Genomic DNA, 15,750 nt, shown 5'->3' with positions numbered 1-15,750 from the left:
CAGGATATCTTCTCACCAAAATCTTGAACAGCAGCGGGAATGTTGCTCAGCAAAACAACGTGGTTTTGTCAAGGGGAGCGTTGCGACATTTGGCATGCGCTTATGCCCGCTTCTGCAATACCCGCTACAGAAAGGAGATGGATACAAGAGATTAAGAGGCCAGTCTCTATCTCCCTACAGTTGATTAGTTGAACACACAAATCAGTACTGTCGGCATAGTATTTAAAGATTTGGATGAGAGCGGGATGAAAATTATCGATCGTAGATCGGTAGATGGATACGCAAACGGGTTCTGTGTCTTGCTCGTTGAACCGTGTACTAGTCTATAGAGCACATCCAATACCGGGTTGAGGAGAAGCCGTTATAGGAAAGAGGCCTTAAGCTTGTAATGCACTTCAATCAAGCTTACGGAGCTATAGAAAGCAACACAAGAACTTCACCAATCCACCACTTCTTTTGTTGCAGCGTGATATCCAGGCAAACGTGTCTTTTGGCTCGAAGTGCAAATTCGGCACTTGGCTTTTACTCGGAGTCCAGATCAATCTACATCAGTTGAGAAACAAACAACGGATTAGGTTTGGGAATCAGTGGTTGTGTATTAAAATAGCAACATGCGTTTGGTATATCTAAAACCGCGTGATACATGAGACCACTTGAGCTCATAATTTATTTACACAAAATTGGTCAAAAAGACGGAAAACAAGAATTCCTGGGTGAAATAGATTTCTAGATTTAGATACTGTTTATTTGGATAATAATAAAAAAAATATTGTTTAAAAAACTAATTTGGATATTTCATCCAGAATATTTTTTATTAATTAATTGGAACAGACCAATATGTCCCTATTTTCTTCAAATGTTTACTGGGTTGGAGAAGAACAGAGTAATCTGCAAAAAAACAGAGTACAACAAAAAAAACAGAATTAATTGCTCTGTTTTACGAATTAATTGCAAGCAAAACAGAGTACAACAAAAAACAGAGTAATCCACCATTGCAATCTCAGCTCAAATCACCACCATTACATGCCTGTAAAACCATTAATTTCACATCTTCTTAGCCACATCAGACCACCACCACCTCAAATTGTCTCAACCAAACACCAATTCAAACCAAACCCAATAAAATCATGAACATCTTCTACTCCAACAACCATCGATAACCTCAAACAGAGCAAAATACAGAGTAACCTCAAACAGAGCAAAAAACAGAGTAAACTAGTATAGGATGGAACCAGTTGCCTCCACAAGTAGTACAGGATGAAACCAGTTGCCTCCACAAAAAACAGAGTAAACTAGTATAGTAAACATTTTGTGTAAGCGGAAAATGGGTCATTTGTCCAAATATTTTTAAAGATGGTTCAAATGGATGAGTAAAAATTAGTATTGGTGAAATGGACACTAAAAAAGTAAAAGGGATGGTTCAGTCTCTTTCAGTTAAAAAATAGTACTGTCCATTTGACCCAGAGAAAAGGTTACCCGTCCATTTGACCCAGAAAAAGTACTCTGATTTATTTATTTCTTTTGACAAAAGAGAAATTTGTAGAGTCATCTCAAAATTTTGCGGAAATTAGAGAATTTCAGCAGCAGAAACATGATATGTCGAGATCAACTTCTACAAGGAAAAAAAAATCAAACATTGTGTGTATTACATGGGTGTTGTATCTTTCAAATGAATTCATCAGTCCTACCAAAATCTTGCTACTGCCCCACGTAGTTTCTCTCGTAAGATTCTTTCTACATGTTGGAAGGTAATGTGATCTTAACAAATAAAACCAACATGAGTGAGTCTGGCTCTCATATTTGATCGAATATCAAAATCATATCAGGAAGAAAATTAAAAATAAATGAATTACATTGTATCTGGCCAGTATCCGTAACGAACGTTCAAATATATTAACAAACAACACATCAAATTAATGACATTGAATATTGTAATGGCTTTTGAAATCTTGCTAATTGCTAATTAAATTTTGATTAAAATCAAGTTAAATCACTGTTTGAGTTGGTTCATAAGGTCATTGATTGGTTGGTAACATCATGCGGATCTTAAAGTGCTGGGTAATGATCGTATCGTGTTGCATCAATTCTCTTAATAGTTTTATCATCTTCATTTATTAAGTAAAACATACACGAAATGCAAGTCACGACCCTAGTTAGTAAGTTCGCGAATGATTCGCGAATCATTCGCGAATTTTTCCGTATCACGAATTTTACCGTTTTATTCGCGAACGTTTGCAACTCCGAACCCAAGTCGCGTATTATGTGGCATTCCCGGATTATTTGCGAATCGTTTACGTCCGCTTAATTCGCCATAAATTCTTTAGCTTTTACTTTTCAAAGACTCCATTTTTTGGGCTTTACTGCCTCCCGAGCATACACGACCGAATATTAGACGTGTTGTAATTTTTATGAAACAAAAACGACTGAAGAGATTTGAAGGTGAGGTGAGAGAGATCTCAAACTCACTAACCAAGCATCTAAACCACCATACGACGTCCTCTTAGATAACTAATGTTGTATATATTATTAATATCATCATATTAAATTTATTTTTTCTTTAAGTAATTCACACATATGCATAAAAATTGGTCTATGACCTTATAAATACAAATTATTTGTTATATATAGATACCGAATTTTCAGAATCGAACTCACATTTATAAATCGAATTATACACGTACGTATGCCATTCCGAATTACTGACGAATCACGTCCCGTTGACCGAATTTTGGACCGAATCTGGATTTTACAAAACCGTATAATACTCGTACGTTTGCCGTTCCGTACATTTGCCGAATCCCGAATTGCTAACTAGGGTCACGACTCACTGCCTCTCTTGGGATGGGAGTCGACAATAAGGGTTGGAATCAGAACAATTTGATTATAATACTAACAGTTGACATTTTCACCTAATAATATCTTCTTAAAGGAAATTAGAGAGGTTGACAAGTAATTAGTCTCAAGCTTAATCAATAACCATCACAGATTCTCAATGTAGAGGTTGACATCAATATAATAGTAAGTTGCTTCTAAAACTCTAACATGGAGACATTTTAAGAAACATCTCAAAACCGTTCTCACATTACACATCTAAAAGAGATTTCTGGCGTCAGTTTATTGAACACTCGAGGAGTCCCATTGTGAACTCATCCTCCTATGTTATGTTCTTGAGTGATACTACGTGGACTACTTGAACCACCTCCAAAACCAATACCCTCACATTAAAATGGTGAACCCCATCTGAAATAATGGGTCCTCGCTGAACAGCTATGGGACACAGAATTCCTATGAGAATGTCGGTTTCCGTGGAGTTTGTGGAGTCGGTCTGTTCATCATTAATGGATGGGGGGAGCGGTTGAGTCTTAAGCTAAATTTATCTCCAGGGAGTAGGAATACGTCGAGACAGTCGAAGGGCCCAAAAAACGTCTTGTTAAGTCATATCACCCAGGCATGCATTTCAGCCATATGATATGATAACTTAACCACTACTAGAACCTTCAGTGTTTATTGTTTTGCATATGGTTGGCCTCACTTGTCAAGAACATTGGCGCTCCTTTCTTTAATAATTCAAAACATGATACTAGTGCAATCTCCAAATCAGTAAACTGGCATTGTTTACAGACCATGGAATTGATTCCATTTGGGCTCAGCAAAATGTGCATTGTTTACAGACCCTGTGTTTGCATTTGCAAGGAGATGCTTCTTCAATTTTTTTTGAAAGAAAATTCAACTCATATGTTTACGAACAAACTTAGCCAGGATGATTACAGGATATGCTTTTCATTCTCATGTGTTTGTTTTATACTTTGCATCTGCGTAAATTTAAGACCGGTTTGGGGATATCTGAGATACGAATTTAGTATATGGTATAATCGGTTGCCAAAGTTAACCAATGTCTTATTTTGTATCAAGCATTTGGTGTGAAGGTTCATCAGCATGGGTTTATATTAAAACCAATCGAGAACCGACGGAAGGCAAAAAGAGAAGTCAGAAAAACAAAAGAACAAAATATAAGACCTATACATTTAGCTAGTAACCAGATATATTGTATTGGGCAAAGTAAAACACGAGTCGAAAACTCAGGAGTAACACATTACAATTGGAAGAATTAAGCAACTCTTACGGCCCAATAATATCATATATCAGCTCTAAAAGTGAAACATATTTCGAGGCATAGTCAAGGTTTGGCTGATAACCTATGTTTTTGCCTAGGTTCGGCTGATAACTCAAAGTTCGGCTGATAACTTTTCAGCCGAACTCAGACAGATGTATGCCTCAAAACATTTGAGTATGCCTCGAAACAGGTTTTCTAAAAGTTCACCAAAAAATGAGCGACAGCAAGACAAATGTGTAGTTTTCAAAAGATTGGTATATCGCTCGATATTACAATGTTGGGTCTGTCAAGTAGATCATGGTGAAAAAGTATTGTGGTAACACTAATAAGCGGTTTACTCTTGGAAGTTTTGTGTCTGTAGTCATGTTGAAAAAGAAACTGTTGTATCACTTGTAAGGGGTGTAATCATTTCAAGGCATTCATTTGATAAACCTGTGAAAAATACTGATTCTGTCTCCAGGGGTTTAAACTTGACAAGGGCAGTAGGGATCAAGTCTTCCTCATCTAGTGTTGGCGCTGTTTTTCCTGGTACAGAGAAACATGGGATTGGCCGCCTCTTGAGGATTGGTGGGTGACGCCACAACTCAAATTTGAGACGTGGTTCTTTCAAGGATGAAGTAACAAACTGCAATTCCAGAATCAGAACAAGAAAAGAAAAGGAGATTATTAAAAAGATCATCTAACATATCCAAGTTAAGGGAAAGAAGATTAGTTGGACTTGGTAACAAGTACAAAAGAAAATGAATCTTGCTTGTGAATAAGCAAAAATGTAGATAGTGATGAAACTCTGAACAGTTAACAAGCACATTTGAGTTATACTAATGCACCAAATAATAATAATTGACTAGATCACTACTAATTAGAAATGCATGACATTTACAGTCGGAGATTTATGCATTTCACACCAACTGGGGGATTAGACACGCATGACTTTTATGAGGATTCTAGATATTAAAGAGATGTTAACTTTGTCAATGTGGGTATCTATCAGAGGTTGCTAATACATAAACGATGTACGGAAAGTATTGCCTTAGTTCAAGGCAACTTTGAACTACGTATGGTGCCCATCATACGTAGTTCAAAGGTATTTATCGGACAGTACCATAAATGCTGTACCTAGATGGCTAGATATAAGAAGTACGAGTAAATTCGAAATTCATAATAAAAATGGAGAAAAAGTATTTTAAGGGATAAAAGGTATTTACTTCGTATAATGCAGTTGTTCGCTCCCATGGTCCAAAGACACCTTGAAGAATAACCTCGTCTGGAAACTGGATCCGAATAATAGTGGCCTTGTACTTCTTCCTGGCCTCTTTTGCTTGCTTTTCTCTGAAGGACCTGGGAACCAGTTGCTGAGATTCTGCAAGCTTTTTTTTCTTCCTATCAGCTTCAGCTTTTATCTCTTCCATAGAAAGTTTATAAAAAGAATCTGGCAGTTCAATTTTTGCAGCCTTGCTTTCGGGAGCAGAAAAGAAGACCCGGACCTAGATGGAAACAAAGACAAATTAATTCTTAGCCAAAAACAAACAAGTCACTGATCTACAAGCGACAATGGTTGTATAACTTCATGGGGAGAATTAGAACACCCATCTGAAGGATAAATAACAAGATCAACATAACTGTAACTGAAGGTTCCCCAAAACTAATAAAAACATCTACAAACATTAAAATTATAAAACATAATACAAAATCTATTTCTGTCCACAGTTAAATCAACTGTGAACCTTGCGGTCATGATAAATTTGTTACGAAGTAAACAACATATAATGCAGGTGTGCCTTGAACCTTGCGGTCACTGCTCCAAGAGCTAATGAACTCTTTTAGATATTCACAAGCTCTAGAAATCCCATGTCGACAATAAAAGCACAGACACACATTTTGCTAGATGGTACAACTGTTTCTAACTAAGATAATGGTTATTAATGGCTGGCATTTAGGGTACATCAATGTCACCCAACAAGGCTATTTTGATGTTATTAATACTTAAAAGCCAATTTAATAAACTAAGATCATGGAAAAGGAAGCATTATACAGATTTAATACAGAGACGGTTTCTCATTAAGGAAGCATTATATATGTTTTTAGATGAAAAATCTTTCGAATCACCACTTAAAGGCTGTTTAGGCATATAGGATGTTAATATCTCCACATTCCTCCAATTCCCTCTTCCCAGTATCAGGATCAAACTTCCACACAAGCACAAGTGGAAGAGTGTGATATGTGACTACTAATCTCTCTAAGAGTCAAAAGTTATCAGAGAGGTCTTTGAAACCCAACTCTCATGGGTCACAAAAAATAAGCTAATCAGCGAAAGTACAATTTTAAATATAGCCATAACCACACGGCAAGGAGCAATCACAACACATGGAGAAATCAACAATGAAAAAGGAAAAGGACTAAGTAAGTTAAAATACCTGTCTGTCAACCTTCTTTGGCTCCGCTGGAATAACATCTTTTACCTTTGGAACTACAGGAGGCACATCTTCTATTTTCTTAGGCTCCAGCATTAGAATCACTTCTTTAATCGAACTGATCTGTTCCCCAGTAGGAACTTCCATCACTGCCCACATCTCTTCACCTTCTTCTTGAAGTCTAAACCCTACACATTCCAACAACTCAACACCACCAGTAACTGAACCAATAGCTTCTTTTATTTTTGGATTCCCCATCCGAATTCTTCTAAATTTGTCATTTTCAGGATTAGTAACTATATTCCTCAACAATCTAATCACAACTTGAACCGATCCTTCTGGTGGTTCTCCGGAAACAAAAACCCCAACACAACTTGCTAATTCGTTTCTTGATTCCAAACTCTTCTCAACTTCATCACTCTTTCCTAAATTTTCACTTTCTAGAGTATCAACAACTGAATTTTGCCCTAAACAAGTTTCAATATGATCCTCAACTTCCCCTGCAGTTAGATAAGGCTTTCCACACACAGGACATTCACAGATTTCAATAGAATGTCCATTCTGAGAACGTTTACTAGAAGTAACTAATGCATCAAACTTATTAAAACCATCCGTCGATCTCTGCTGTAAATTGTTCTCAAGATTCGACAACTTTTTATCAAGATTCGAACTAGAAATTGAAGATTTAGGGTTACGACTAGGGTCTGATGATGAAACAACAGGTAAATCAGGTTTATGTTCAACATTTTTGTATGGAATCTTAGATGGTTCAGAAGATGAAGATGTACCACCTAAAACTCTACCTGTACCTTGAAATCCAGATGATGAAGAAGAATTACTAACCTTTTTCATGAAATCTTTAAACTTATCCTTCATATTATCCGCCATGAATTCTCTCTTTCTCAGGTATCTTGGTTTTTGCAACAACTGATGAAATTTAATTCCTCTTCACTCCGCTCTGGATTTTTGATTTAAGGTTTCTAAATTTTGATCTGGCGTGGAAGACCTGGTAATAAGACTTGTTCTTTGACATTATTGGTCGAGGGAATATTAGGGTCCCCCAATCCTCATGCAAATTTTATACTCATTTACTGTTATACACTTCTATTAATAAATTTATTATACTCCCTCCGTCCCACTATTAAATGACCTACTTAGTTTAAAATTTTGTACCTTTAGTTGACCTATTTCATTAAACAAGGGAATGTTTCTAAAATTATCCTTTTGATTGATGATCATTAATATAAGAAATGTATATAATTTGATATTCATGTTTATACTCGTTATGTAGGTGTTTTAAAATGCTTTCCAAGGGTACAAAGTTACGAAAATCCATGGTATAGTTTGAGAGATAAATCATTTCTAAATTTTACAAATTATTATCCATAAGGGCATAATTGTAAAAAACACTTAAAAATACTCATTCACTTTCCTTGCCTTAAGAATTGTGCAAACTTCAACTAGGTCATCTAATAGTGGGACGGAGGGAGTATTTTTTTTATATTTTTTTATATTTCAATTTTTTTGTCGCCTAAAAAATCAAATTTTGTTATATGCCGTTGGTTCTGTGATAGAAATAGAGGAGACTGTCTAGCACAATGGCCACATGGAAAGCTAGATGTGAATCTATTTTCCAACAGAAACAACAAAATAGTGAAAATACAGCCAAAACAATAGTAAGATTTATCAACAACATGATTTATGTGAACAGTCTAAAATATAATGAAATGCAATCGTTATATTATAATCCAACGAAGGATGAAAACTTAAGAATTATAGAAAGAGAACCGATATGGAAATTACTTGTATGAGTCTGAGAATCTCAATTGCTCTATCAATGAATTTCCCTTTTAGTACTGCAGGGATAGGACTGACTATGATTGACTATGCAGGTAGAACAATTAAACCAATGGGATATCATGTTGATTGCTCTGCAAGAGAACAACTAGAGGATAAAGGAACAGATGCAGCCTTCCAGTGGGCAGCCGAACGGAGTGGATATAACATAATCTTTCAAAGTGGTTCAAGCCCCATTCTTCAGCTGTTGATGGGAAGATATGCAAATGCTAGACAAAATAGATATAATATGTGAGAACTTTGAAATTGAACCAATTACCTGTATAAACTTCAAAGCAACTGGTTTTTTTATTAATTTCTAGGTACAATATTGTTAAGGCAGCTAATATAACTACTTCCTGTAACAGACATGGTATACAAAACACCTGGAAAGATGAGGGATTGGTAGCAATTCTTCAACAACTTTATATCAGGAATTGTATTAATCTTGTAACCGCTAACAATGCTCAAATTTTTGAGTATCGATTACATCAATCTAGTGTCTGGGGTTTTTTGCCTCTTGCCCAAGGAAAAAAAAAGCCAATACCGCCCATCTATATGTAACAAGAGAGGTTTATGTCCTAGCGTAATAGTAACAGCTTATTCCTATGTAGATGGTGTGTAATACTGTAATGATATCCAATGAATAAAATTGTTCTCTTCACTATATTTTCCTTTTAACACGTTATCAACATGATTTTATTAACTGTGTAGTTTTTTATCGTTCGACACCGTTGATGGATTATTTCTTGAAGATTAACGTAGCTCTAATCTTTTATTGTTTTCATATTATGACGTGCTACTAGGTATTTCCCTTATAATCTCAAAAAAATTCCTGAAAAAAAACGGGATATACGAAAGTCAAGTCTTCTGAGGCGATTTGTCGTAACTAAAGTCAAGTTTCATTTTTTATGGATCTGAGTTGATCTCTGGTGAATTTTCTGAGGTTATGAGGTGATTGATTTCTTCTTCTTAATTCTTGTTCGATGATTGTATTCATAATGGTAGTGATTTTTAGGTCTTTCTGATGGATCCTGAAACAATTTTGGCTAGATTATGCTTTATTCCTAAAAGATTTAAAAATTATAAGGTGCCTTCGTTGGATTCCAAATGAGATTGACGCGATCAGTTTGGATCCATGGAAGTTTTCGTTGATTAGTTGGCTGGATTTACAGAAAATTAAATTTGTTTTAGTTTTCGTTATTTACTAGATTGTCAGATGATTCCTTTGAGGAAAGTTTTCTTTTTCATTCGGTCGGATAATATGACTGATAAGAAGTACATTCGATCTGGTTCATAAAAAGTAACTAATAAGTTTTTGAGAATTCGTAATTGGGTGTCAAATTTTATACCAGAAAATCAAAGGAGTTCCAAGGCTCGGGTGTGGATTTCCTAGTTTAGATTTGAATTTTTGAATGAGTAGATTTTGTTTTCCACTTGCAAAGAGTTTGGTAATTCTGTGAAAGTAGATGATGCTACTCTGAAGTATGAATATGGATATTATGCTAGTGTGTTATAAATTGGATTTTGCTAAACAGACTCCTGACAAAATTTGGATTAAGGCAAAATTTAGAGGTTTCTTCCAGAGCATTATTGATAGACACATTTTTGTGTCTGAATTGTCCTCGGTGTCTCTATTGTTAGTGCTTGATTTTGTACTTATTATGGTGTTTTTATGTTTGTGTAGGTGTTTTTGGAGAAATACACTTGTGTGGAAAAAGTTGCTCAAAAAGTGATATTTGGACCCCCGAAGAAAAGTACTAAAGGCACCCTCATTTTGGATAAGGGGACCCCCAGGCACCCCTGCTGTTAAAGGCGCCTGTGTTTTGGATCATGGCACTTCTTCTTCTTCATTTCAAATTTCAAAATTGGCGGGAAGATAGTGCAAACGCATGTAGAATTAGGGTTGAAGTTTTGATCGTGTTCTAGGGAGATTCAAGGACTGAAACTCATTGGGTTTGTCTATTTTGATCCAATAGAGCTATTAATGGTCGTCGTTTATACCAGAATTGGCTAGAACGGTGGATATAAGGGTTGAACATATTCCCGGGTTTTCTTCATGCGGGATATTCTGTTGGATTTTTTGAGGAGTTTCATTGAGACTCAACCACTGATTTCGATTGGGATGAACGTGATATTCCCAAACAATACTGGTATGGGTGTTCAAATGAGTTTAATTGGGCTGGATAATCATTGGGAAGATAACAGGGGAGTCCGTGTGCAGTTGAGATATTCACGGGATATCATGACTGGCCGTGAGTTAGAGATGAGCATTGCTCGAGTTTGGAGGACTTGGGACACTTTCTGGAGCGTGCAAGAAGGTTTTTTGCTGTTTGGAGTGAGTTAGCCGCAATCAGGTGCATGGGAAGATAAATCAGGGAAGAAAATATTCCCGAGCTTATGGCTTGACAGAGAGAATATTTGGAGCAGTTATGAGGAGATATTTTATCGCTGTCGAGTATAAAAGGTTTCCTGGGACTCAGAGAAGAGGCACAGAGAGTTTGGGAGAGTTTGGAACACCACAGTGCAAAGAAAAATCGAGTTGCAGAGCTTCCATTTCTGCTGCTGCATAGCTGAAGAACACGAAGAACATACCAACCAGGTTTATCAACAGTGATAACGACACAAAGCCGTGGGTCTTAGAAGCTACAGTAACAACGACAGTTCCCATTTATCGTTCTTTGTAACTTTAATAATTCTCACACTATCATCATTTGTAAACCATTTTTGAGTATGAATCAATAATTTGAGCAAGTTTACACAGTGATGAGCTAAACCCATCCTCTGGAGCGAAGGAGGAAGTTATTTCACCAATGAAAAGTGGTAATTTCTAATTTATGCAATTATTATATGATTATTTTCCTTGATAAATAAAATGATAAAATGGTTTTTGTTAAAAACAATTGTCATTTCAATTGATGGAGCATGCTAGCCTAGGGTTTTGATGTCCCACACTTTCGATCTACAATTTTTATTTCTAAAAATCAACTATTGCAATATTAAGAATCAATTTGAATGCATGATTTGCATGATTATAATTATAGTATATAAATAACTTTGATATTGGTAAATAATGGAATCCATAGCCCTAGTCCTCTCCATATTTTTCATATCACTTTTATTTAAGTTTTGCTACATTTTTAGTCTTAAAATTAAATCTAGAATCTTTTGCTTTCACAAGTCTCAACGAACCTATTACTACAAACAAATTAAAAATCAGATCATTTTGGCCCCCGACGCGGACTTGTGTATAGATTTTTTTTAGGTTTTATTTTTATTTTTATTATTTTTGTTCTTTTTTACGCGTTTTGGTATTTCTTGTTTGCTTTTAGATTTGGAACTAAGCTAAAGAAAAAGAGAGAAAGTGCTAAAAAGAAAAGTGAAGCCAAAGAAGGAAGGAAAAGAGGAATCCAAAAGGAGTGAAGAAGAAGATAATTATTTTATTTTATATTATATTTAGACACTGTAAATAAGATTTTATTTTTGTAATTTTTCTTTTATTTTTGGACTTTATTTTTGGGACATTCTTCTGGACATTGTTTTTAAAACCCTAAGGAAGGGTGAATTTAAATAAAACTACTGCAGGGAAGGACGAGTTACGATACTGTCTCGGCCCCTCAGGTTCGTACACTGACATCGAAGTCGGTGGCCTGAGTCGACTTCAACGGTTCATCGCCCGTCCGGTACGGGAGGTAAGACTCCATCCACCCACGAATCCCCTGTCAGTGGGTTTATTTTTGAGAATGTCGAACTGGTATTACAATAGCCAATACAACGAAATATCCGACTGATTATCAAAATGGACGTTACTTTGACCATAGTGTGAATAGTGGTTGGGAAAATCAAACTTTTCAAGGTTATGGCTCATACCATGGTGAGCCCAATTACTATCCACATGCGCACCGGTCATACGAGCAAGAAATTGAGTATTATAGTTCTAGTTCCTCGTTTTTGGACAATATAATGAAAATGTTGAAAACTAGTCCCTATTATGATCCTTCTGAACCTGATCTTCCTCTAGAAGAGTCTCTCAAACAATTAACTGAGAATACAAATAGGTTTGTGTTAGAAATGGATAAACAAAATACATGTTCTTCCTCTAGAAGTGTCAGCATTTCAATGTAAAGATCTCCTTGCATCATAGTATGATACAAAATGGTACAAGCCAACTAAAGAATAAAAACTTACAAAACGCACAAGTAAACTAAAAAATAGTGTCACCCGGTGCGGAGCCGTGGGTCTTAGAAGCTACAGTAACAGCGACAGTTCCCATTTATCGTACTCTGTAACTTTAATCATTCTCACACTTTCATCATTTGTAAACCATTTTTGAGTATGAATCAATAATTTGAGCAAGTTTACATAATGATGAGCTAAACCCATCCTCTGGGGCGAAGGAGGAAGCTATTTCACCAATGAAAAGTGGTAATCTCTAATTTATGCAATTATTATATGATTATTTGCCTTGATAAATAAAATGATAAAATGGTTTTTGTTAAACAATTGTCATTTCAATTGATGGAGCATGCTAGCCTAGGGTTTTGATGTCCCATACTTTCGATCTACAATTGTTATTTCTAAAAATCAACCATTGCAATATTAAGAATCAATTTGAATGCATGATTTGCATGATTATAATTAGAGAATATAAATAACTTTGATATTGGTAAATAATGGAATCCATAGCCTAGTCTTCTCCATATTTTTCATATCACTTTTATTTAAGTTTTGCTATATTTTTAGTCTTAAAATTAAATCTAGAATCTTTTGCTTTCACAAGTCTCAACGAACCTATAACTACAAAAAAATTAAAAATCAGATCACTTTGGCCCCGCCGACGCGGACTTGTGTATAGATTTGTTTTTGAATTTTATTTTATTTGTTCTTTTTTACGCGTTTTGGTGTTTCTTGTTTGCTTTTAGATTTGGAACTAGGCTAAAGAAAAAGAGGGAAAGTGCTGAAAAGAAAAACGAAGCCAAAAAAGGAAGGAAAAGAGGAATCCAAAAGGAGTGAAGAAGAAGATAATTATTTTATTTTATATTATATTTAGAAACTGTAAATAGGATTTTATTTTTGTAATTTTTCTTTTTATTTTTGAACTTTATTTTTGGGACATTCTTTTGGACATTATTTTTAAAACCCTAAGGAAGGGTAATTTAAATAAAACTGCTGCATGGAAGGAAGACAGTTACGATACTATCTCGGCCCCTCAGGTTCGTACATTGACATCGAAGTCGGTGGCCTGAGTCGACTTCAACGGTTCATCGCCCTTCTGGTACGGGAGGTAACACTCTATCCACCCACGAATCCCCTGTCAGTGGGTTTATTTTTGAGAATGTCGAACTGGTATTACAATAGCCAATACAACGAATATCTGACTGATTATCAAAATGGACATTACTTTGACCATAATATGAATAGTGGTTGGGAACATCAAACTTTTCAAGGTTATGGCTCATACCATGGTGAGCCCAATTACTATCCACACGCGCACCGGTCATACGAGCAAGAAAATAAGGAGTATTCTAGTTCTAGTTCCCCGTCTTTGGACTGTATAATGAAAATGTTGAAAAGTAGTTCCTATTATGATCCTTCTGAACCTGATCTTCCTCTAGAAGAGTCTCTCAAACAATTAACTGAGAATACAAATAGGTTTGTGTTAGAAATGGATAAACAAAATACATGTTCTTCCTCTAGAAGTGTCAGCATTTCAATGTAAAGATCTCCTTGCATCATAGTATCATACAAAATGGTACAAGCCAACTAAAGAATAAAGACTTACAAAACGCACAAGCAAACTAAAGAATAGTGTCACCCGGTGCGGAGCCGTGGGTCTTAGAAACTACAGTAACAACGACAGTTCCCATTTATCGTTCTCTGTAACTTTAACTATTCTCACACTTTCATCATTTGTAAACCATTTTTGAGAATGAATCAATAATTTGAGCAAGTTTACACAATGATGAGCTAAACCCATCCTTTGGGGCGAAGGAGGAAGCTATTTCACCAATGAAAAGAGGTAATCTCTAATTTATGCAATTATTATATGATTATTTGCCTTGATAAATAAATTGATAAAATGGTTTTTGTTAAACAATTGTCATTTCAATTGATGGAGCATGCTAGCCTAGGGTTTTGATGTCCCATACTTTCGATCTACAATTGTTATTTCTAAAAATAAACTATTGCAATATTAAGAATCAATTTGAATACATGATTTGCATGATTATGATTAGAGAATATAAATCACTTTGATATTGGTAAATAATGGAATCCATAGTCCTAGCCTTCTCCATATTTTTCATATCACTTTTATTTAAGTTTTTTTATATTTTTAGTCTTAAAATTAAATCTAGAATCTTTTGCTTTCACAAGTCTCAACGAACCTATTACTACAAACAAATTAAAAATCAGATCATTTTGGCCCCGCCGACGCGGACTTGTGTATAGATTTGTTTTTAGGTTTTATTTTTATTTTTATTATTTTTGTTCTTTTTTACGCGTTTTGGTATTTCTTGTTTGCTTTTAGATTTGGAACTAAGCTAAAGAAAAAGAGAGAAAGTGTTGAAAATAAAAACGAAGCCAAAGAAGGAAGAAAAAGAGGAATCCAAAAGGAGTGAAGAAGAAGATAATTATTTTATTTTATATTATATTTAGAAACTGTAAATAGGATTTTATTTTTGTAATTTTTCTTCTTATTTTTGGACTTTATTTTTGGGACATTCTTTTGGACATTATTTTTAAAACCTTAAGGAAGGGTGAATTTAAATAAAACTGTTGCACGGAAGGACGACAGTTACGATACTGTCTCGGCCCCTCAGGTTCGTACACTGACATCGAAGTCGGTGGCCTGAGTCGACTTCAACGGTTCATCTCCCGTCTGGTACGGGAGGTAAGACTCTACCCACCCACGAATCCCCTGTCAGTGGGTTTATTTTTGAGAATGTCGAACTGGTATTACAATAGCCAATACAACGAATATCCGACTGATTATTAAAATGGACATTACTTTGACCATAGTGTGAATAGTGGTTGGGAACATCAAACTTTTCAAGGTTATGGCTCATACCATGGTGAGCCCAATTACTATCCACACGCGCACCGGTCATACGAGAAAGAAAATAAGGAGTATTATAGTTCTAGTTCCTCGTATTTGGACAATATAATGAAAATGTTGAAAACTAGTCCCTATTACGATCCTTCTGAACCTGATCTTCCTCTAGAAGAGTCTCTCAAACAATTAACTGAGAATACAAATAGGTTTGTGTTAGAAATGGATGAACAAAATACCTGTTCTTCCTCTAGAAGTATCAGCATTTCAATGTAAAGATCTCCTTGCATCATAGTATCATACAAAATGGTACAAGCCAGCTAAAGAATAAAAACTTA

The 15,750-nt window shown here is 35.4% G+C and overlaps 1 protein-coding gene across 1 annotated transcript; it reads right to left on the bottom strand.

Annotated features, from left to right (window-relative positions):
* Positions 1 to 4,108: 4,108 nt before the first annotated feature.
* On the bottom strand, positions 4,109 to 7,574 carry LOC113275360 (plant UBX domain-containing protein 2-like). The gene is made up of 3 exons (XM_026524842.1): positions 6,529 to 7,574; positions 5,320 to 5,598; positions 4,109 to 4,739 (listed from the first exon to the last, which is right to left on the bottom strand). The coding sequence occupies exons 1-3, from the start codon at positions 7,411 to 7,413 to the stop codon at positions 4,476 to 4,478; spliced, it is 1,428 nt and encodes a 475-aa protein (XP_026380627.1). The 5' UTR covers positions 7,414 to 7,574; the 3' UTR covers positions 4,109 to 4,475.
* Between the last annotated feature and the right edge of the window lie 8,176 nt (positions 7,575 to 15,750).

Source organism: Papaver somniferum, chromosome 4, assembly GCF_003573695.1.
Source record: "Papaver somniferum cultivar HN1 chromosome 4, ASM357369v1, whole genome shotgun sequence".
In the NCBI taxonomy this organism is placed as follows: Eukaryota; Viridiplantae; Streptophyta; class Magnoliopsida; order Ranunculales; family Papaveraceae; genus Papaver; species Papaver somniferum.
This window is presented reverse-complemented; position numbering and strand designations above follow the sequence as displayed.

Excerpts from the sequence above, each read along its gene's own strand:
- LOC113275360 (XM_026524842.1), bottom strand. The coding sequence starts at position 7,413 with ATGGCGGATAATATGAAGGATAAGTTTAAAGATTTCATGAAAAAGGTT. Across the intron at positions 5,599-6,528 it reads CAAAGAAGGTTGACAGACAG|GTCCGGGTCTTCTTTTCTGC; the intron begins GTATTTTAACTT and ends GTTTCCATCTAG. Across the intron at positions 4,740-5,319 it reads GAACAACTGCATTATACGAA|TTTGTTACTTCATCCTTGAA; the intron begins GTAAATACCTTT and ends CTGGAATTGCAG.